This window comes from Phyllostomus discolor, chromosome 11 (genome assembly GCF_004126475.2).
Source record: "Phyllostomus discolor isolate MPI-MPIP mPhyDis1 chromosome 11, mPhyDis1.pri.v3, whole genome shotgun sequence".
Lineage (NCBI taxonomy): Eukaryota > Metazoa > Chordata > Mammalia > Chiroptera > Phyllostomidae > Phyllostomus > Phyllostomus discolor.
The window spans coordinates 72,094,114-72,117,788 of record NC_040913.2 but is presented as its reverse complement, the minus strand read 5'-3'; the positions used below and the strand labels follow the sequence as shown (position 1 = coordinate 72,117,788).

General features: G+C 39.2%; 2 protein-coding genes across 3 annotated transcripts in view; one reads left to right on the top strand and one right to left on the bottom strand.

Moving 5' to 3' along the window:
• Positions 1–292: 292 nt before the first annotated feature.
• TM2D2 (TM2 domain containing 2) lies at positions 293–6,467 on the bottom strand. The gene is made up of 4 exons (XM_028527002.2): positions 6,132–6,467; positions 5,268–5,355; positions 3,379–3,494; positions 293–2,409 (listed from the first exon to the last, which is right to left on the bottom strand). Exons 1-4 carry the CDS (start codon positions 6,356–6,358, stop codon positions 2,196–2,198), a joined length of 645 nt encoding a protein of 214 aa, XP_028382803.1. The 5' UTR covers positions 6,359–6,467; the 3' UTR covers positions 293–2,195.
• A 235-nt stretch (positions 6,468–6,702) lies between these two features.
• ADAM9 (ADAM metallopeptidase domain 9) overlaps positions 6,703–23,675 on the top strand; it is a 98,783-nt gene continuing 81,810 nt past the window's right edge. Inside the window, exons 1-3 of one of the 2 annotated variants that reach the window (XM_028526478.2) lie at positions 6,703–7,054; positions 20,362–20,459; positions 22,598–22,656. In XM_028526478.2, coding sequence (XP_028382279.1) covers positions 6,958–7,054; positions 20,362–20,459; positions 22,598–22,656 — 254 coding nt within the window. In that variant the 5' untranslated portion in view covers positions 6,703–6,957. The remainder of the gene's footprint in view (positions 7,055–20,361; positions 20,460–22,597; positions 22,657–23,675) is intronic. The other variant, XM_036011578.1, reaches the window with a different exon arrangement.

The window sequence follows — 23,675 nt, the reverse complement described above, 5'->3', positions numbered from 1 at the left end:
ACACACACACACACACACAGATTTTTCCACCAATTATCAAGAAACAACCTGAATCCAGAGTGCATAGGAAATAACCATTTTTATTAATATTCCCTTATGCAATCAGTTTCTCAGGTTGTATCCTATTTGGATAGGGTTTATGGATACAGAGGATAAATATCATGTATAAGTCAGACTGAAACTGACAACTGTGGATTGTCACAGAGTATTAAAGATTCTCAAGTTACTACTCTAGCAGTGGAAACAACTTTGATCTCCAACAGCTTTTCTGACTGTAAGAAGGGCTTCTGTAAAACAGATACTTCAATAAATTATAGACCTGAGTTTTACCCAAGCTCTTCCTCCTGGCGACATAAATGATTTGAGCCTGAAAGCTGCCCAAGTGTTTTTTTTTTTTTTTAAGAAAATAGCTTTTGATGGGGTTTGTGATGCTCTTTAAGGAAATTTAACAAAAATAAGCTGTGAGATGGGTGGCTTATGGTGGTATATTATTTTGGGTAAGATTTTAATTTTAGTTTGTTTTCCGGACCTCCCTTAGAAGTGAGTTTTTAAATATGACATCTATTTAAAATTTTATGTGTTGTGTACTTTTCAGGGGAGAGGGTCCAGTTTCTTACTGACCTACAATTTAAAAAGCACTGCCTTAGAGTATAGAGATTATGAATAAAAATCTACTAATTATTACTGTTGTGAAGAAGGGTAAGGTCAGTGTGGCACAGAACTTTTAAGACAGAACAAAATAAGCTGTTTCAATTTTTACACAGTTGCCACCATTTAATAATATAAGAACAGTGAACACATTGACCAGGGATAATAAAGCTGAAACTTTTAGGAAAGCCATTTGGTAATGGTGGAGAATAGCCAGAGTTATTTTAACTGTGATTCTTGATCTTTAAGCCAATTCTTACGAAACTAAACTTTGCACAGTTCTACCCTGATTGTTTCTAGAATTTGTAAGTTATTCCAAGTAGCAGGATCTTAGTTGACTTATCGATACAGTTCTTTTACTTTGTATTTAACAGTTCTTTTCAACTTGGACTGCAAAGGATAGAACTAAGTTTATAAAACCACTTACTGGTCAAAACATTTCCTTCATCCACAGCGACCTGGGAATGTGAGAGTCTGGTTGTGTCTCTTTCTCTGTGACTGACTGCTGTAGCCGCAGTGAGAGCTTTGGTAGCAAGCTTATTTTTACAGAAAGCACGCCGTTTCTCCTTCTCCCCACAAATCACATCCTAAATCTACCCATCACTCAGTAATAATATCCTTTCAGTAAGAGTCTGTTGTTCCTTCCAAGAGCATGATGCTCTTTACCTTATCTTACCTAATCATGAAGAACAGTTTTATAATCATTTGTATGAAATCTTTTCTTACCAGCTTACAACATGAGCTCCCTGAACTGGTAAATGCTACTTCTTAGACAAGGAGAATTCTGCCAAGAGGATAGCCTAACCCAGACAGGTGTGGTACTGCTGGCTCTCAAACCATAAAAGATTGAAAAAATTATTTCCATGTGTATATATATATTTCCGTGTATACAGTCCCTCTTAAGCATAATAATGGCGAAACTAGAGGGTTCATTAACAGGGTAGTTCACTTCAATTGCCTAGCTTTTAGCAAACAAATATAATTTTGAGTTTCACTCTACATCCTGAGAATACCCAAACAGCATTCCAGGTTGGCAAAATTTGTAACACAGTTTAAATTCAGAAAGTTGGCATTTCAGTGTGTGTTAAACTGCATGGCCATTTCTACTTCCACTGAAGATTTTCATTGGTTCGGCTTCAGTTCTCCTCTGCATGAGCCTCAGGATCACGAAAGGCATCGCAAGGCTAAAAATACTCACTTTGCTCATCCCATTGGGTCCACTTGCTCCAGAGGACTGAAAGTGTAGCCATGTACAGAAATAAAGAGTGTAGAAACCGTTCTGTAGCTTATAAGTTAGTTGTTAGCCTTTACATTTTGTACACAAGGAGAGGTTTAAACTTGGTTCCCACAAGAGTGTTTGCTTGTCACTTCTAGTTTGCAAGGTTGAATCTGGGTTGAAAATCCACAGTCCAAGGAAGCCTTCCTAACCAAGGCCATTCCCTCCAAAGGGGGCGAGTGATGGTCAGGCCTGACATCAAGGAAGAGTTCTGAGCCCGCAGACATGAATTCAGAAGACTGGCCTCCCTGGGCCATAGGAGCAGCTCTTTTCAGTACACAGTGCACCAATTGCTGCCATCGCTTGGCATCAGCCCTCCAGTTATCAGTAATATGAGGTCAACGAACCACCAAATCCCGAGTCCTCCCAGTGTCAACAGCTTCCCTACTGCTGTGCCAGTGTGTCCCAGACAGAAACGGTCCACTCCGAAGCATCCCAGGAAGAAGGAGTAGAGTAGAGTGGTTATGAAGTAGTGTCCAGTATACCTAGACAAAAGGAATGAAAAGGAAGATGTTTACCACATGAAAATTAAAACACTTAATCAGAGAATTTAAAGGAAGTGAAAAGATGCTGCAGCCTGTCCCTCTGTGGCCTCTCACTCTCTTACCACCTACCCCCCTCCAGAAGATCTCTTGTTGGTCTAGGATCTCAAAAGCATAACTGCTAAGATGTGGAGGACCTGTAAGACAAACACTGAGTAGGACGGGACTGGACAAGTGATCAAGCACATTAGCACAAAGGCCTCCTGGAAGGAGTGGAGTCTGGGCGCCCGCTGTGCCCTGCACAGGCTCCTGAGGCTGTGGCTCTGAATGCAGTTCTCTAAGGAAGTGTCCACTTTCCTTAAATGAACGCTGATCTCCATATACCTGTTTTGCTGTCTTGTGACAACTAAAAATGGGGACATCTTCATAGAGACGTGTGTCTTACATACTGCACTGATACTCCATTGCCGTTACTTTAATATCATCACTAAACAAAGTCACAGACTCTTCATTAGCAAATGGCCTAAGTAAATTCTGTGCCTTCAAACAGTTTGCAGATATAACACTAGTTCTTTGAAGATACACTTATTTTCAGAGAAAGGCCCATACTTTTCATAATAAAACCTTTCTTCCTGAAATATTAGGGCTATTTTCACAGAATTTATGCCTCTGGTGTGAATTTTAGAGCTAGATCATCTGGTCCAACTACTTCATCTTGTAGATGAGGGGACAGAGACTAGGAGCACCCGAAGGTACTTAGCTAGTTGGTGAAAGAGACATTTAGAATTAACGGCCTCTGGTCTTCAGTCCAGTGTCGTCTCTATTAGAACTATATCGCCTCTGTTCATGAATTATGCACAGTAGTAATCCTTTAACACCTCAGGTGAAAGAAAAATTTACATCAAGAGATGACAAGGAAAACAGCTCTACCTTCATCCAAGTACCAACCACCCCACTCAAAGTGACACTCACTTTATGCAAGGTTTATTCTCTCGCAGGAAGGTCCTAGGACTGGCGCACTCAATCCCGTCCAGGGCGCGGCACTGGACGGCTGTGTGTTCCACATCGCTGTAGGCCTGACCACCGAACTGTGGAATGACAACCAAGGCAAAAGAAACTAAAACAGAACAAAGAAAACCTCGCCAAAGCAAGTAACACGAAATATATCTTAGTGAATAAACACAGACTCAGGACAATAATTATTGTAACGAAGGCGAGGGAAAGCTGTGCTAAAGAACAAGGAATTTAGTGACATACTTCAAGTGATTGTAAATTAGTTCATTCTAAATGTACATCGTTTTAAATAAACTCCTCTCTCTTTTCTTTTTTTATGACTGGTTTCTTTGATAATATAGCTAATAATCAATTTTGTTAAATGCCATTTACAGTAGCTGGACACAATGCTTTAATTATCCTTCATTTACCAGAAAAAGAGCACAGTACCAAGCATTTGGGAATGGGTATTTTAAAACTTGATGTGTATTAGAGTTCTGTTTTATGCATATTATAAATGAACATAATTAGGAAAGAGTTCAGAATATCAACTGACTCATAACTTTATTTAGGCCATGAATGTGTAATTAACAGATATTTGTAGTACATCTACAGCATGTTTAGATTTCAGCACCAAACTTCAGAACAGGCCACTGACCCTCTGTAAGACTGAATTCTGGGAGAGAACGCACAGCTCTACGTTCTCCACTGGCACCTTGTTAAGTGCTTCACTACTAGTTTTGCCGGAGCATTTCTCAAAGGGAAGGGAGGAGGAAATAACGATGCTGTCTCCTTGCACCTCTGCCAGGGACTCAGGTGCCCGAGGACTCCCCGTCCTCTAGTACTTCCGGGGGAAGTAACAGTTTGAGTGCCTTGACAGGATCAACTCAGTTTTTAATTTAAATGGGCCAAACTAAGTGACCTCTATACAATGCTAACTCAGACTTTTATCAATAATTATCAAGAGAACAAAAATCTCACTGTATTAAGAATATTTATTTATACATGACTGCAGTGTGAGTTGCCTTTTTAGTTTTATTACTTTCAGGTTTATTCCTCTGTGTCTGATTTAGTACAAAGAATGTTTTCCCATAATTCTGTTACACCTGTGTCTTGACTTGCATTATGCAGCACAATATAACACAATGGTGAGTCCACAGTGCAGAGAAAGTACATGAATTTCACTGGTTTTGGGGAGTCTGAGTAAGCAAGGTGCACCTAGCTTTAGGGATATTATTAATGGAAATGGATAGTCTCTCTCCATTCCAAGAGGCTATTGGTTCTAAAGGCTTCTCCTTGATTGCTATGACCCCCTACAAAGACATATACTAATAGATCTAGTATAGATCTAGTATACTAGATCTATCTAGTATCTATACTAGTATCGATAGTATAGATATTAGTATACTAGTATACTAGTATCTATCTATACTAGATAGATACTAGTATACTAACATATACTAATAGATTACATATACTAATAGTGTAACGGACATGCTGCTCAATTCACCATCAGTTTTAGAAAGTGCATAAGCCTTTCTTTTGCTCTCCCAGGAAAGTGCATGCCTTGAAGGACAGTTAGGGGTAACATCTCAGCTTCAAATCGGTCTACATCAATGGCCAAAGGAACCAAAGACAGCTTGGTCTTTGCACCTGAGTAGTTTTGACACAGAGACTGCTGCTTCCTGAGGAAACTAAATGTCTTGTTCAGTCACTGACCCTGGCCATGCCAGAAATTTCCAACCACAGTTATCCTAAATGAATTCTACAAATAGGTAACTTCATACTCCTTATACGGTCTGTACTTTTCTGTAGCTTTTTCATACATTTATGGGAGAGTTTGTTTATAAAACAAAATAAAAACCCACCTTGAGACAACCATAGCCAAGTTCCTGGGATGCAGTTGCATTTCCAACATGATCCACTGGGTCTTCACATTCTATGAATTCATCAGGTCTATAAATCAGTAGAATCACGATCATCACATGGTTTTTGCAAATGGCTGTTTCTATATATATAGTCAAACCAGGCAAGAGACATTTCTTCCACTTTTACTTTCATCCTGACTCTTCCCCAAGACAAGAGATGGTGTCAATTAGACTGAAGCATGGAGGGTCAAACAGCCATCCAAACGACCCTACATGAATTCTAGTTCTGCCGTGACTTCATCTCTTCCCTAGGTAAACACCTGCAAGGCTATCAGAGCAAAACTGAGACCCAAGAAGTCCCAGTTCTCTTTGCATTTCCCAAACGCCTTTTCTTATTTGACTAAAAAGAGATATTAAAAAATGGATTGGTTTTGCAATGGTAGTGGTCTTACTTTTTTTCTAGGAGTACCTTGTAGGCAGGGACAAGTAATTTACTTCATTTGTGTCTCACGCAGTACCAGCCCCTATGGTGGAGTCTCTTTCGGATAAAAGGGAACAGGATGGAGCAGGTACAATCTCGTACCCTTCTTCCGGAGGCTATTCGACGTCATTCCTCCTAGTTCTCCTTTTTTTTGGATCCCAAAGAATCTGCCACCCACACACAAGGTTTTCCCCTGCATGGGTGAGAGGAGTGACAAACCTGTCATGATATTTACCTCCCGTTTGTTGACTATCAGGTCCTCCGCTGGAGAGTCCGGAAACAAAAAATAAAGCAGCTCCCCTCTCCTTCTCCCCCCAGCACGACACCCATACACCCCTTGCCCTATCGCCATCTCCACCTGCTTCAACGACTGGGTAGCTTACAGGTAAGAGCAAAGGATGACTGGAGAGTTGGGGTCGCCATATTCCCAGCTCGAAGCACCCGCGGAGAACTCCGGGTTGGTGGCGCCAGCGGATGTGAGCTCCGGCTCCGCGGTAGCGTTGTACGAGTGGCTCCGAGAGACACAATGCAGCAGAAGCAGATTTCCCAGCAGCAAAGCTGCCTGGCCGCAAATAAGTAAGTAACTCACTGGGCAACCACCCAGCACCATCTTCCAGGGCCCAGTGGCGGAGACCAGGCCTCCTCAACCACAAACCCGGCGGATACCGGGGACCCCAGCTTTCCGCCTGGTGTGGTCTCTTTCCAGAGCCCGGCTCCTGGCTGCCAAAGAGCCAATGGACGCGCAGCCCGGCGCTCCGCCCAAACCAGACAACCAATCAGAAATAGCTGCGCAGGGGGCGGGGCTGTGCTTGGCCTTTTCCTCTCAATTCCTCCTCTGCGTCACACGCTCCTCCTTTTGCTCTGAGTGCTTCCTCCAATCGGTTCCCTCGACCCCCAGAGTAGGCGGGCCTGGGAGTGGAAACAGGCGCGGACAGTGAGTGGGCGGGGCAGCCTAGTGCGGGTTTTAGCCGGCAGATAGCAATCCCATTCTCTCGCCCGGGACTGGATTTTTCCCTACGTCAGCGGTAGCGAGCCCGAAGTCGGGAGCGAGCTCGGATAAGAGCGGGGTTGCGTCAGTGGCGAGCGCGTGTTCGTTCCCGGGCGCGCGCATCCCTGCTAACTCTGGGGCCCCGGCAGGGTTGGGAAATGATGGAGCAGACGGACGCAGGAGCGATCGAATGTTGAGTAGAACCTGCGGGATCGGCCGAGATGGGATCCCGCGCGGGATCGCCCTTGGGGACCCTCCGCTTCCAGTGGTTGCTGTTGTTTGGCTTGGTAGGCCCTGTCCTTGGTGGGGCTCGGCCAGGTGGGTGTCCGCCCCCAGGGACCTTTGGGATTGGTGTTTCCTTGGGCTGGGACCTCGGAGTTATCCCGAGGTGCCTGGGAGTGGAGGGGCCTGGCCTGGCTCCTGGACTCGGGGTCGGGAGGCGGAGCCGCTCCAGCTGTGTGTGGACAGTGCTCAGACCCTAGGTCCAATGTCTGGCGCCCCAAACCCGACTGGGTGGGCACTGGTCTTCTGTCTGGTTCTTCTTCATCAGCCCCCTGCTTGACAGTCTTTTGCGCTTCTCCCCACCTCCATCTCGCGCCAAGCTGGGTACTCCAGACTCTCTCCAGACTACTCTGGATCCGACTGCGACCCCGGAGAGTCTGCTGGGTGCGCGCCGAGGGTGTGTTCACGTTGAAACTGTTTTGAGAACCGGAGCTTGGTCTTGCTTGTGAAGTTAATGTCACTTGGAAAGAGGCAGGGAGATGGAACTTTTGGTCCAGGTTATCATAACTGGAAATTTTGACGTTCCTTTTATCAGCGGAGCCACCAGTGGGTCCACCCATTGGTGGACTAATTTTAGTGATGGAATAAAGGTGTGTGCTTGCCCATTTTTCTTGGGCCATTTTGTTGTAGGGCCAATACTTCTTTTTGGAAGTGCTGCATTTCTTTGGTCAGTCTTTTACCTGCGTTTTTCCTGGGGTTCTAAGTCCGGACAAATAATTTCTGCGCTGCTAAAGTTACATGATTTATGTGAAATCGCTTTTGAATCGTAAAACTTCCTTTGAATATGTAAAGTATCAATACTAGAGATGTCCAAACGTAGTGGGAGCAAATTGCTAACACTCTAGCTTCTTTCGGGACACAACTTTATTCTGGCTCTTGTATTGAATTGTTTGCATGGCTGTATTTTCTTGATCAGTTATAGAGTATGATGGAGAATGGATTTTTTTTTTTTTTTTTTTACTGAATCATTGCCTTAAGAATTGTTCAAAGGTGATGATAGGAAATTTCAGTGCTGGGCTGCTGACCTTCAGGAGACTAATTACATTTTTTCTTATCTTTGGTTTATTCTTTTTCCAATTAAATGAATTTGCCCCATTGCAGGAATTTTAAAGCTCCAGATAATGAGACTTTATTGACTGGGGAGCTACTGAGTTTTTTTCTGGTTAAGAGTGTTTTGCTGTGGCATTCTGGATGGTTAACTTTTACCAATATTTAATGTGAAGTAGTTTATACATCTGAATTTTTAGTAATCTGTGATTCAGTGTGTTTTGAAACATAACTAACATTACATTTTTAATGTTAATGTATGTTGATTATTATATACTTGTATATAGATGTATGGACTATCCTTGTGGTTTTTAACTCTGGCTTTAACAGTTTATGGCCAGTCCCTCATTTAAGCATGTGTATGCTTTCAAACTATGGTCAGTGTTTACTGAACTCCTGTAAGCAGCCACGCTCAGTTCTTTTGGAGGGGCAAAGGGTGACTACATTTGCTAATTATCTGAGGGATGTTGGGGAAGGTTCCATAGAGAAAGCGATATTTGAACTGATCTATATTGGTGAATGTTCAAGTAAAGGGAAAGGAATCCATTCTAAGCAGAAGAGTTTTTCCAAGAGTATGGAGGGGTGCAAGAACCTGATTTGTTAGGAATGATGGGAATATCCCCAGGCAGTCTCTATGAAAGGGGGGCAAGGGGAAACTAAGGTAGGTTGGTACCAGCTGTGAAGAGTCTACTATGTTCTGCTAAGGGGTTTGGACTTTGCCTTATAGGTAATGTTCTTTGGGTAAGAAGGTTTTTAAGGAGGGTCTATTACATAACGGGATTTGCCATGAAGGTAACTGGCAACACAATGGATGACAATGCAGGAGGGACGTCTGGAAGCTGAGAGAACCGTTAAGAGGCTTTTGTAATAGTGTGTAGTGAGTCAACTCATGTTTCCCTACTAGAATGTTCTTCCAAAATCAGATGACTAAACTTTTGCAATACGGGAAGGATGTTTAAAAAATGCACTGAAACCTTTTTTTTCTAATCGGAGAGAAATCTGAAGATTTAGTAAGCACTGTCTACATATCAGTGAAATGGGTTTTGCAAGAATTTTTACTGCCATTGTGTCAATGAGGAAGTGCAGCATAAATTCCAGACAGCTGACACTCACAGTAAAACTTTTTTTTAAAACTGGGATTAACAAGAGTAACAATGTATGGTTGTGAAAAATCACAAAGGGAACCAAGTATGAAACCTCTCCTGATTTTCTCTTTGAAGGTAGTAATTATGATGAGTAGGCCTAGAATTAAAAAAATGAACATTTAAAAAGACTAGCATTCTAAAGAAAGTGAGTTTTAAAGTGTAATTACTCATGGTGAATCACTGTAAAAGGAACTATGTAATAAGAATTGAGGTCCACACTAATTTTGTTTTTTGGTGCCAGCAAATGATTTGAATTTGATGTTTGTGTTTGTACTGTATAGGAGACTGTAGTCTTTTAAATTTAAAGATAGCTTGGTTTTCACTTAAAGCCCTATGCATGTTTTTCTGAAGAAAACTGGGCAGGATTGGAAGTACTCAAATACTCTGTGAAAGAAATAAATGCTGGTCTCCACAACATAGCGAAAAATTGGGGGCAAGCTTCTGAACAAATAGTTTTGTAGAAAATTCTCTATTCTTGGCCATTTATAAGTAAACAAGTCTTTATCTCAAAGTTTATATCAAAATGAAAGTTCTGCAACTAATTCATCTTTTATTTTTTTAAAATTTTATTTTAATCATTGTTCAAATACAGTTTTCTCCTTTTTACTCCCAATCCAGTCCCCCCTCCCCATCTTTTACTAAACTAAGACCCTATTGAGTTGAAAATATTCCTCCAGTGCATTATATGAGCTAAAATTTTAGAGTTTGGTAGTGAGAGAGTTTGGTAGAACTGAATACTTCTGCTTATCATTTTGGATAGCACATGATCAGCTTCTCCAAGAAGTCTTTCATAACCTCTCATTCTAATTATTGTTCAAGTACTAAAGATACTGCAAGTGAAATAGTTTGCCTTCCTGTCTTCCATTACCCTGGGAAGCCTGGGATGTCAAAATTATATTGTAACTATTATTGTATTCCCACTGCACGGAAATGTGCCTAATGCAGAGAAATTGTTTGAAATTTGATAAATAAAATATATGATAATATTTTATAAATATTCCTTTGGGGTCAGCATGGTTCCTCTTATGTTTCTTGACCTAATAATCCCTAGACATTTGTTTGATATGTTTCTGTAAGAAAAGACAATAAGGAGCCAATCATATGCCCAAAAGGAGTCTAAAGTTTTTAAACTAGTATGGGGGGGGGATGGTGTTCTTGAGCTACAGCCTTCCCTAGAGAATAAGCATAAAAGTCTCCCTTCAGCAAACCATAGCTTCATTAATTTATTTTTTTCCTCCTCTAATGCTCTCTGATATTACCAGTTTACATGCAAGTGAACTGCAGTAGGTAAAATATATAATGAAATATTTATACTGAGCAGGATGATGGATTGGATATGGTCTTTTCATTGATTTTGACTTAGTGGTCAGGTTGGGTATTAGTAGACCAATTTAAAGTATGAGTGATAGTTTTTTTTTTGTTTTTAATTTAACATATTCCCATATTTGCCTGCCCCTGTGAGATAGTTCTTGATTCCTTTCACATCAGGCTGGTCCCAGCAGGATGTACCATCGAAGCAGAAGAATGCAGTCCGTGCATTCTAGCCGATTGTCTTAGCTTTCTTTGTTGATAAGTGGCTTTCCTGAGTGGTTGAGAGTATTATAACCCATGGTGATGGGGTGTAATTTGTCTTATGTAAACCGAAGATGCATGCTGCATTTCTTTTTTTTTTCTTTTTTTAAATTTTATTTTAATTGTTGTTGCAGTACAATTTTCTGTCTTTTACTCTCGTCCCAACCCACCCATCCAGCCCTCCCCTCCCCTCCCCCTCCCATTTCCACCCACCCCTCCCCTCCCCCTCCCATTTCCACCCACCCCTAGTTTTTATCCATGTGTCCTTTATACTCGTTCCTGTAAACCCTTCCCCTTTTCCCCTGAAATTCCCTCTCCTCTCCCCTCTGAACTCTGTTAGTCTGTTCTCCATTTCAGTGTCTTTGGTTATATTTTGCTTGTTTCTTTGTTTTGTTATTTAGGTTCCTGTTAAAGGTGAGATCATATGGTATTTGTCTTTCACCGCTTGGCTTATTTCACTTAGTATAATGTTCTCCAGTTCCATCCATGCTGTCACAAAGGGTAGGAGCTCCTTCTTTCTTTCTGCTGCATAGAATTCCATTGTGTAAATGTTACATTTCTAAATACTATTAATATATGTCGATAAAAAGAAACTGTAAATGTGTTATTATCAGCTGGTAATTAAAATATAGTTTCAAATGGAATAAAAAATAAAGATAGTTTGGTTTTCAACTTTTTAAAAAGTAAAACATTTATAATTAAAATATATACAGAATAAGTTGCTGGGTTCCAGCACAGTGTTCAAAAATGCTTTAAATTTAACCTTACCAAAGTATAAGATACCTTTATATTTTTTTATTTTGATAAAAATCTTGAGTTTTTATGAATCTCCCCCTCCCTCCCCCAAAGATGCAAGCTCCCAGTAACTGCAGGCTTTTTCTTGGAATAGCCACAAGCCCAAATGTATGACAAACAGCCCCCCCCCCCCACCCCGCCCTCTGTATGTACCCCTTAGATACCTGGTCTATAGCAGAGTCTTGGAGTTAGGCCATCCTGTGAGTCAGTGCTACGTGACTGACTGCCTCAAAAGTAAATCTAGTCTTCCTGGTGTCTCAGTAACTAACCCTCCAATACCTTTGAAAGTTGGAGCGCTCTTGAATTGTATACTTTTGTTTTTATATTGAGAAATTATTTTTATTTTGTGTCAGTGTTATTTTAGTCAAATAATTTTTCCAACATGGTCAGATATGATACTTTTTTTTTTTTTTTTCAGTACTAGGGGAGAAAAAGGATACTTCTTGAATCACATCTTTTAAGAGTAAGTTAGGGAACCTGAGAAATTCACTTAACTTGGTCTGTTTTAAAATATACAGTTGTTTGTATATTCATTTATGTTTATCTTAACATAAGACTTAGAGTAGTTCAGCTTATAATAAGTCAAATGATGCCACTGCCAAACATCTGTCATACTGTGTGACGAAACCCATTCCCATAGGTGGGAAATGCCTTTTCCCCTTTGACACATTTTTCTTTCAATGAGACATTGCATGCTTTAACTTGTATTAGGAGGACCCCCCACTTTAGTTTCCCCTGAGAACCCTCAGGCAGTAGATCTCTGGAGATTAGCTTTATGGACACGTTAGAATGCTGCTGTGAGTAGACGCTCTGATCCCAGTTGCTGGAGAGGAGTGGTTAAGCAGTCTATGGCATAGAAATATGATGGAATAGCATTGTGGTTAACGTGCCAGATGTGTGGGCCACATGGAGCTGTGGAAAATGGGTATAAAAGATGTCAATATAAAGCTTACCTTGGGTTGTACATGTTCATGACAATTATGAGTTGTATGTATGTATAGCAGTAAGGGTAAGAAGAGGTTGTTTACTCAACATACACTTATTTAGTATTTCCTGTACCATACAGAAAGCACATAGGGAGTAAGATACTGTCCTTTGTCTCAAGAAACTTAAATTCCTCCCTAGAGGAACTTAAATTCTTTAGGGCATTAAATCCTATACATGGTTGGCATTTTTCCAAAAGGGACATTACAAACAACAGCAAATGCCCTGTTTCTTTCTGAATGTGGAAATGTGTAATTGTAAACAAAAAAACACGGTAACACTCAAGAAATGTAAACATACAAGACATCGCTGTGACAGATTATAATTATGTTGGAAGATAGTTATTGATAATGTATGGTATATGTTTATTTGGGATTAACCATGTGAGTGGAATGGAAATACATGGCTCGGAGTAACAACAGTTTTATGGATCTAATTACAACAATTTCTTTTCAAGAATGAACTTGGACAACAGAATTATCTTTTCATCTTTTATGGGGAACTCAGGTTTATTTTCTACAGTGAAAGTACTTCAGGGTGGCTATTTGTTTACATTATAGGTGGGGAGGAAAGGAGAAAAGCAGAAAAGCCCATGACTCAGGGTTCACATTTGTTTGCTTTGCAATTAGGTGGAATTCTTTTTACTTATTTCCTCTACTGTGGTTACTGTTATGAAACATACACTTGGACTCCCTCCAAAACAGTACATAAAAATATCTACGGAGTTGGATTTTCAACCGGTGTGCCACAAAGATTTTTAACACATGTAGTTCATGACTGGTTAGTCAGGGGCACTGACCTCTTTTCCTGTAGATTGTCAAAAAAAAAAAAAATGACAACAGTCAACACAGCAATAACTGTCCAGTGTGAATGAATAAAAATTATACATAGTTTTTGTCAGATCAGCCAAAAATAGGTATTTTTGGTGTGCCACAGAATTTCAGCAATTAGTTCATGTGTGCTGTGAAATGAAAAGGGTTGAGAATCTCTGAGTTAGAGGAAGAAGTGAAACTAATACCTTTTCCTGGATTTAAGACACTTTAATTTTCATGTTTCAACTCTTATTTTAATCTCCAGTGTGTTTTCTGGTGGCTTGATTTTTGACACTATGTTTAGTCTGTCAGATTCTGTTATAACAGCATATATTCTCTATGGAGTTGATTAGATTAAGATTTTTATTTTGTTGTGAACTACATTCCCCAGCAGGCACCTGGGAGATATATTTAGTTGTCGCACTGGTGGTGCTTCTGGCATTTAGTGGGTAAAGGCCAAGGATACTACTTAACTTCCTACTCTGCCCAGGAAACCGCCCACCCCAAGAATTTTCTGATCTAAAATGTTAATATTGTTGAGGTTGAAGCTTTATATAAAGAATGTTAATGCACTTCCCTTATAGTAACATGTGAAATAATGTCATTTTTGTTCCCAGGTGAAAGTGCTGCTATTTGGTATTTTAAAAAAGGGGGAACTGAAAAATCTGTGCAAAGTATGAAGAGAGAGAGAGAGAAAAAAAAACAGAACTAGAAATAAGAAAGAAACTTTGAAAAAATATAGGAAGGAGTATTTCTATACAACTAGTATATATTATTCTTGAATGATACAACCTTAGTATGCACATTTCTTATGTTTTAGATTCCTTACGCCACTCAGAAAGTGCATCAGTGGATTTTAAAACCAAGAAGTTGATATCCTAATCATAGCTATTACATACGTAAGTTATTTTTGGGTGCTATAGTTTTGAAAGCCTTTTAAAAGAAATGAGTAATTGTGTTTCTCCCTCCCCCAAAACAAGAATTGTGCTTTTATTCCTATATTGGACTTTTTTTCTTTGCTAGCAATCTGTATAAAAGAGCTAGTTTTGGTAAATAGTTTCACTGCCTGAAACCAGCTGTGTGACTTAAAGTCACCCTGTTTCAAAGTGAGAGCTGATTACATATCTGGCTGCTCATTTGTAGTTTCTTTTGCCGAGAATTTCTTTTTCTCTGTGGTCTTTGCTCCTGAGTTATGATGAAGAAATTTCAGTTTCGTTCCATACTGTTGAGCTTCTAGTGTAACAATTGTCTGAGTCTATTAGCATAGATATCCTTGTCTGTAATGATTCAGTTCATGAATCACTTCCTTGCCGTGAGTCATGCAAACCTTGTCTGTAATGATGTACAGGATGGTGTACGTTTTCTCACACAAAGCTTCTAACCTGTTGCCTACAGAAGGCGCTTTATTTCTGCCGCCTATTCCTGCCGGCATCTCTGGAGTGACTGCCCTGGTAGTTGGGCGGATCACTGATCCGGAATGAAATGACTAAGGATAATGTTGGAATTTGTGTTTTTAGAAATTCGAGAAACTGCAGGTCATTGAAGGATTGGTCCTGTGGCTCAGTTAATTAAGGATTACAGGATATTTCTACCCAGGGATTTGAAGCCTGCATCTATTCAGGTCATGGGTTTCTTTTGACATGGTTCCCAATTGACCACTCCGGACAGCTGAATATTTTGTTGTAGTATGTCATAAATATGCCTTGGAGTAGCCCGTGATTGCTTTTGTGAGCATTTTATTTCAGTCCATTTCTGGTGTTTTTATGTAATGACTTGCAGCCACATATACATATATACATAGTATAATATGCCATATTATAAAGCCATAAGGGATTGGTGGGTAAAGAGTTTGAAAACTGTTAGTATGATGTGACTGTATTGCATATGATACAATTCATGTTTTCCTGTTTACACTGTATCTTTTAAAATCCCAAGCTAGACAAGGTTGTAGACATTTTTTTAAAAGATTTTTATTTATTTATTTTTAGAGAGGGAAGGGAGGGAGATAGAGAGAGAGAGAGAAAAACATCAATGTGCGGTTGCTGGGGGCCGTGGCCTGCAACCCAGGCATGCACCCTGACTAGGAATCGAACCTGTGACACTTTGGTTCGCAGCCCGAGCTCAATCCACTGAGCTACGCCAGCCGGGGGTTGTAGACATTTTTATACATGTACAGTGTTATCTTGGGGAAAGTTTGATGTAAATACTTCATTTTAATCTCTGGTTTCAGCAATCTGAGGGGCATAAGGCAATTATTGGGTGAGTGAACATGTGGATTGGACCCGAAGGAGGAGAGGGTGGGAGAAGGGACCCCAGGGAAGAAGGTGTCATAGCAGCCTTGACGTGAGGTTAAGGCTGATGGAAAGGAAGGAGCTGTTGAGATGCTCCTGTATCTATGCTATGTAATAGCATAGATATGTATGCGATGCTATGTAATCAGTGCTTTTTAATAGTTCATGCTTTTTATTCAAGAAGCACTCTTTTTATCCAACTTTAATTTTAGAAGTAATACAGGGGTTAGGAAATAGGTGCTCATTATAAAAACAGATTCAAACACTGCAGACATATTGGAGTGCAGGAAATAAAGTCCAAGTCCCTACCTCATTACTTCCTGGTTTTATTCCATCATAGTAACTACTTTAAACAAGTTTGGTACATTTACCTATGATATTTACATGTTTATTTATGACACATTATGTAGTCTCATATATATAACACATGATAAAATATTTTCACAAAGACTATAATACAAAGTTTTATAGAGTGAAAAATAAAAGTCTCTTGTCTCACTCCCTATAGATAGCTACTTAAAAATGATTATTTTGTTGTAGAAAATATGAAACATAAAAACAGTAGAGAGAAGAGTAATGAACAACTGTGTAGTGATTACCCAGTTTTAATATAATTTCATATGCATCTTCTCCCTCAAACATACACTTGATTATTTTGATGCAAATCCTAGACCAGGGGTGTCCAACCTTTGGTGTCTCAGGGCTACCGTTGGAAGAAGGAGAGCTGTCTTGGGCCACACGTTAAGTACAGTGCTACACGTAATCACACAAAAAAATCTCATAATGTTTTAAGTAAATTTATGATTTTGTGTTGGACTGCATTCATAGCCGTCCTGAGCTCCATTTGGCCCATGGGCTGCAGGTTGGACATCCTGTTAGACATTAATTTTGCCCTCGAATATTAGGGATGAGTCTTTAAGACATAAGAACTTTTAAAGGAAAACCTTACCCACAACATGCTTCTTACACTTAAAAAACCAACACTAATTCCTGAAGATCATTAAATATCTGTGCAGTGTTAAAACTTCCCTGATTATCTCAGAATTTTTTTTTCTATTGATTTATTTGAATTAGGATCTACACAGGTCCATATATTTATAAGCCTCTTTTAGTTTACCAAATTCCACTTAATGAATTTATTTCCTAAACTGATCTGTTGAGTGGAATGTGTGTCTCCGGTCTTCCCTTAGTCTTTCTGTTTGTGTATGCCAGGCTTAAGCCTCCTTATACGGAATGTGTTTGTTTTTTTTTTTAAATACAGTGTTTCAACCAAGAGTTATTTCTTTTTTTTTTTTAAGATTTTATTTATTTATTTTTAGGGAGGGAAGAGAGAGAGAGAGAGTAACATCAATGTGCGGTTGCTGGGGGTTATGGCCTGCAACCCAGGAATGTACCCTGGCTGGGAATCGAACCTGGGACATTTTGGTTCCCAGTCCGTGCTCAATCCACTGAGCTACGCCAGCCAGGGCTGAATGTGGTTTTGATATGTGGAGATATATAGAGTTTTCATCCCTGGACCTTAGACTGTGACCATCTACTTCATCAGGTTCACTGAAAACATTGATATGTCATCTCAGTGATGCTGGAAGAAGAGATCTGCTGGATGTATTGGCAGACTGTGTCTCAGACTCTAACATGGGGTCTCTTCCTGAGGAATTTGCATGGCCAATTCCAGTCATACTCACTTTTAGCTCAAGTGATGACTCTAGAACCCAAGCCCTGCTTAGATACGATTCCACTGTGTGGTAAACTGAGATGGATTGAAATTGGGAGTAAATCTTTATGAGTGTTTTTTTCTTCACTGTTAACAAATTTTATCTGAAGTTTATTTTTTTAGAATAGATCAAATGTCATTAATTTCACTCGCTATAATTGCTACATTGTTGTATTTATTAGAGTTAATCCACAAGGCATTAAAAGTAACTTTTCCCTTACTGTCCTTGTCCATTTCATAAATACTCCAGTACCGTCTCAGGGGATGTCATTCGTGTTGGGTGAGGGTGAAAAGTGGGAGGCGGGCGGATGCTGCTAGGCTCCAGATGCCTCTCTCACATCCATTTCCCCGCCAGAATAGTTCGTGTGTGTGTGTGTGTGTGTGTGTGTGTGTGTGTGTTTACATCTTAAATTTTGTTTAAGAGAAAGCATTCGGGTTTATAGTTAAAAATTGTTTGAAAATGATTGTTGTGCATCAACTACTTGTATAAAGACTGACATTCTTTTTTGGAAATTCATTTTCCCCTTATATTTATGTAGCATATTGCTATTTGCATGTACAACTATATATATGTTTTAGTATGGAAATGTCAAATGAAATTTAAAAAATTATTGTTATTCTACTACAGTTGTCCCAGATTTTCCCCCTTTGCCCTTCTCTGCCCAGCCCAGTCCACCCTCCACTCCCATAGTCAATCCCCACACTGTTGTCCATGTCCATGGGTCATTTATACATGTTCTTTGACTAGCCCCTTCTCCTTGTTTCCACCATTATCCCCCTTCCCCCGCACCTCTGGTTGCTGTCAGTTTGCTCCATGTTTCCATGCCCCTGCTTCTATTTTTCTCGTTAGTTTATTTTGTTCATTAGGTTCCTCTTATAGGTGAGATCGTATGGTATTTGTCTTTCACTGCTGGGCTTATTTCACTTAGTATAATATTCTCCAGTTGCATCCATGCTCTTGTGAAAGGTGGCAGCTCCTTCTTTCTTTCCATTGCATAGTATTCCATTGGGTAAATGTACCACAGTTTTTTGATCCACTCATTTACTGATGGGCACTTAGGCTGTTTCCACACTTGGCTATTGTAAATAACACTGCTATGAACATAGGGGTGCATAAGTTCTTTTGAATTGGTGATTCAGGTTAGGGTATATTCCCAGCAGTGGAATCACTGGGACAAAAGACAGTTCCACTTTTAGTTCTTTGAGGAAATTCCAAAGTGTTTTCCACAGTGACTACACCAGTCTGCATTCCCACCAACAGTGCGCTAGGGTTCCCTTTCCTCTACATCCTCGCCAGCACTTGTTGTTTGTTCATTTATTAATGATGGCCATTCTGACCAGTGTGAGGTGGTATCTCATTGTGGTTTTAATTTGCATTCTCTAATGGCTAGTGATGTTAAGCATCTTTTTATATGTCTATGGCCATCTGTATGTTCTCCTTGAAAAAGTGTCTATTCAGGTCTTTTGTCTATTTTTTAATTGGATTGTTATTTCCTGGTGTTGAGTCATGTAAGTTCTTTATATATTTTGGAGGTCAAACCTTTGTCTGATGTATCACTGGCAAATATGTTCTCCCATATAGTTGGTTCCCTTTCATTTAATGATGGTTTTTTTTTTTAGCCATGCAGAAGCCTTTTAATTTGATGTAGTCCCATTTGTTTATTTTTTCTTTTATTTCTCTTGTCTTAGGAGATATATTGGCACAAATATTGCTACATGGGATATCTGAAATTTTCCTGCCTATGTTTTCCTCTAGCACTTTTATGGTGTCATGACATATTTAAGTCTTTTATCCATTTTAAGTTTATTCTGGTGTATGGTATAAGCTGGTGGTCTAATTTCATTTTTTTGCATGTAGCAGTCCAGTTCTGCCAACACCATTTGTTGAAGAGGCTATTTTTACTCCACTGTATGCGTCTGCCCCCTTGGTTGAATATTAATTGACCATAGAGACATGGGTTTATTTCTGGGCTCTCTGTTCCGTTCCACTGATTTACCATATTTTTAGGACTATAAGACACCTCCCCTCCCCCCAATTTGGGAGGAGTAATGGTTGTTAAGACTGCTGTTGAGTTCTGCCTACATTTACATTGGTGAAATATTATGTTATAAATATTTTACCACATTTTTTTGCTTCAAAATTTTTTTCCTATTTTTCTCTAAAACCTAGGTGCGTCTTATGGTCTGAAAAATACGGTGTGTGTCTGTTCTTATGCCAGTACCAGACTGTTTTGATTACAGTAGCATTGTAGTGTAGTTTGCTATCTGGTTTGTGATCTCTCCTACTATGTTGTTCTTTCTCAATTACTGAGGCTGGTCAGGGTCTATTTGGTTCTGTATAAATTTTTGAAAATTTTTTTTAGATCTGTGAAATATGCCATTGGTATTTTAATAGGAATTGTGTTGAATCTATAGATTGCTTTGGGTAGTAAACATTTTGATGATATTAATTCTTCCAATCCATGAACACGGTATGTGTTTCCATTTATTTGCATCTTTTGAAATTTCTTTCTTAAGTGTTTGATAGTTTTCTGGGTACAAGTCTTTTATTTCCTTGGTTAAGTTTCTTCCTAGTACTTTAGTTTTCTTGCTGCTATAGTAAGTGGAATTTTTGTCCTAGTTTCTCTTTCTGATATTTCATTGTTAGCATATAAAAATACCCTCAATGTCTGGATATTGACTTTGTATCCTGCTATTTTGCCAAATTCACTTATTAGGTTGAGTAGTTTTTTGGTGGAGACTAGGGTTTTCTATGTACAGTATTATGTTGTCTACAAACAATGACAGTTGTACTTCCTCCTTTCCAATTGGGATGCCTTTTATTTCTTTTTCTTGTCTGATTGCTGTGGCTAGAACTTCCAGTACTATTTTGGACCAGATGAATTTTCTGATTTGAGCATTTAGCTTTTGAATTCTATTATATTTTGGTACCATGTAGTTTTTTTTAGTTTACTTTTTATATTTGTCATCTCCTTTTCTGTAGGCTTTCAACAGACCTCACATCTCTCTTCTTATGAAATTATAACTCCTTGGAGATTAACTAGAGAACGAAGAGAAGCCCGTAGGCCCTATTCAAAACAGGTAAGTTATCTCTTGAGAAATATGTATGTGTTTAAGTGTTTTTAAGGACAAAGGTGTTATTTTCAGTAATGATTGGTTCAGTGAGTAAATATAGGCCAAAAGCTAGTATAGAACCATACATATGGCACTGGTATTTATTGGATGTTACTCTAGTAAAAGTGGCATATTGATCATTGGTGTCTTTTTTTAAAGACAAAATGGTCAACTTGAAACATAACAGAATAAAATATTTAAATAAAATTCTAGGACCAGGGTAGGAAGCTGATTACGTAGAAGCTTAACCCTTAACTGACAGCTAATGCTTACAATGATCTTGGAATAATAATAAGTAACCTCTCTCTTAGTTTGTGATTGGTAGAATACTTCATATTGTATTTTCCCAGACACTGGAGAATAGTAGTGTATTCCATGCATATATTTCATATTGAGAATGTTTACTCAAAAGTAAGTTTTATTTCCATATTAGAAAAAACATACTCTGATGGTAAGGGGGTAACCAATGCACAGAAATAATTTTTTATACTATTTTGTCTTACTCTAAAGTTCAGAAACAATCTATTTGGGCTAAAACTGATTTTTCAAACTCTTTAACTTTGTAGAATTATAATTTAACTTTATTACAATTTAACAGTAACAGATAATGAAAGATAGAGTTTATTCCCACCGAATTGGTGATATATTTATAAGTATAAGACAGCTTGCACTTGTTTGGGGACGGGACATAGTAAACAGAACACTGGAGTTTAGATTCAGGAGCTTTTAGTTTCAGCCTTTCATTTTCTCCTGTATACATAAGGAATAGACGAGTCTAAGATCTTCTTCCAGTGGAACAATTTATAATATTTGCTTGTTTTTGTTTTGAACTGGGCATTCTACCATTTGATTTGTTGTTGCCTTCGAATAGAATTATTATGTGCTTGCTTCATTATTTTTCTCTTTTTCTTGACTAGCGTAGGGAATACATTGTCTTTTTTATCGTATCTCTGATCGTGTCTTCATCAGTACTGCACACAGAGATACTTGTGATCATAATGAACTTCATTCGTGTGCCCCCATAAGCATTTGAAGAAGGGGAGGCACTGTTTAGGCATGGGGGATATGGCAGGGAACAAAACAGACAAAAATCCATGCCACAAAGGCTTCTCAGGCTCCCACGCAGGATGTGGAAGTGGAATGCCGGGATCTGGGAAACATCTGAAATCAATGTCTGAAATCAGATGTTGATGTGCCCCTGGAGAGGAAATCATGGTATTTCTTGGCAAGATACTAACTTAGAGTCCAGACACAGTAGGGGAAACCAGAGGACATTTCAGATGGCATTATGTGTTGAGTTTTTCCATGATGCTCTCTTTTGTTAAAGAATTAAGACAAAGTTGGATCTCCTGGTTCTAGCGATCACATTAAACATTTCTGGCCAATGAACTGGTGAGTGGCCGGGGAAGCTGTTTCAGAGTTGTTTGAGGCAGAGAAGAGGGTCGCTTGAGCTTGAGGATGTGTAAGTGCAAGTTACGGTATGTCACTTCACTGACTCTGAGATGCCGTTTACGGTAAAGCCTGCTGTCATTCAGAGTCCCCCTGATTAAGAAGGAAGCAGATGCTGCCAGTCAGACTCCTGTGCCTTTGTAGGATGCATCCTGAGTTCAGAGATGTGCATGTGTGGGGGAAAATGTGTTTCAGAATTGATGCGGTGTGGTAAGTCATGTGAAGATACAAAATTGTAAGAGTGTATGTACTTCTTTTCAACTTTTAGATAACTAGAACTAGGGATAATTTCATGAAACTAAGTTTATTTCATTGAAACAAAAGGAAGAACTACTTTATAGTGTAGGTAATACATGGATGGACTGTACAGAAATAATTCCTGAAGTTACAGCTCAATTCTATAATGAATTTAAGAAGAGTTTAGATGAATATGCCAGCAATTTGCCATGATGGGCTATTAAAGGAAAGCAGGGATGGATGGTCAGAATATTTTCTATTCTTTAAGAGCAGATGTAAGTTTCTCCTGTAAAACAATTTCAGTCAGTACCACATTATTTTAATGGAAGCTGGAGTTTTCCATGTCTTATAAATACTTGTTAGAACGTAATTTATAAGATGGTGTTTTATTGCTCTTTTCTCCTTTTTTGTACATTTAGGTATCTTATGTCATTCAGGCTGAAGGAAAAGAACATATTATTCACCTGGAAAGAAATAAGTAAGAAATTTAATTTGCTCTGGCTTATCAGTAATTTTTTTTTCAATAATGTATAGGTTTATTTTCTAGTTAGATGTTGTTTAGTAGATTGATAAAAACTGAGAATAATAACAGTACAAGTTGGGAAAAAGCCACATTATTTTATATTTCCATTGACAAGAGAGCAACAGAAAATAAAGTAAGAGAAAGTTGCATTTAAGAAGAAAACTTTTTAATTGTTATCAACCCAAGGAACAACTGAGCAGGCGTAAAGAAGTCTTTAGTAGTTTTATCAGTCTGCTAGAGTTGCCATAACAAAGTAGCACAGACTTAACAACAGAAATTTATTTATTTATCAGAGCTCTGGAGGTTGGAAGTCCAAGTTCAAGGTGCCGGAAGGGTTGCTGTCTGGTGAGGGCTCTCCATGTGGGTTGCACACGGACACCTCTGTGTGTGCCACCATGCCCTCTCCCTGTGTGTGTGCGTGTGGAGTTGGGGGTGGGCGAGCAGCAAGTTCTCTGGTGTTTCTTCTGATAAGGGCACTAATTTTGTCGGTTTAGGGCCTTATTCAGCTATAATTACCTCCTTAGTGACTTCATCTGCAAACACAGCCACACTGGGAGTTAGGGTTTCAAGGTATGAATTTTGGGAAGTGCAGGCACAAAGATTCCTTCCATAACAGTAGTCTCTCACCTCCCCATTTTAATCTTTTCTCCTTCTTTTGGCGTATTTTCACCTGTTCCCACTTTGGTAATCTCTCCTGTTCAGCTGCCTTTCTGAAATGCAAGGTTTCTCACTATGTTGAGCCGTCTACTTTTCCGTAGCCTGTTTTGACCCCTCTCTCCCTTTTCTCATGGAGCAGAATTTCCAATATCTTTAGTGAGAGATCCTAGAAGAAAAACCATCTAAGAAACTTATTTATACTAAGGTGTGAATGATGGGATGTAAAGTGCTTCTGTCTAAGGAAGTACTGAATTTTTCAGACAGTAAGACACACCGGACCATAAGATGCACCTAGGTTTTAGAGGAGGAAAATAGGA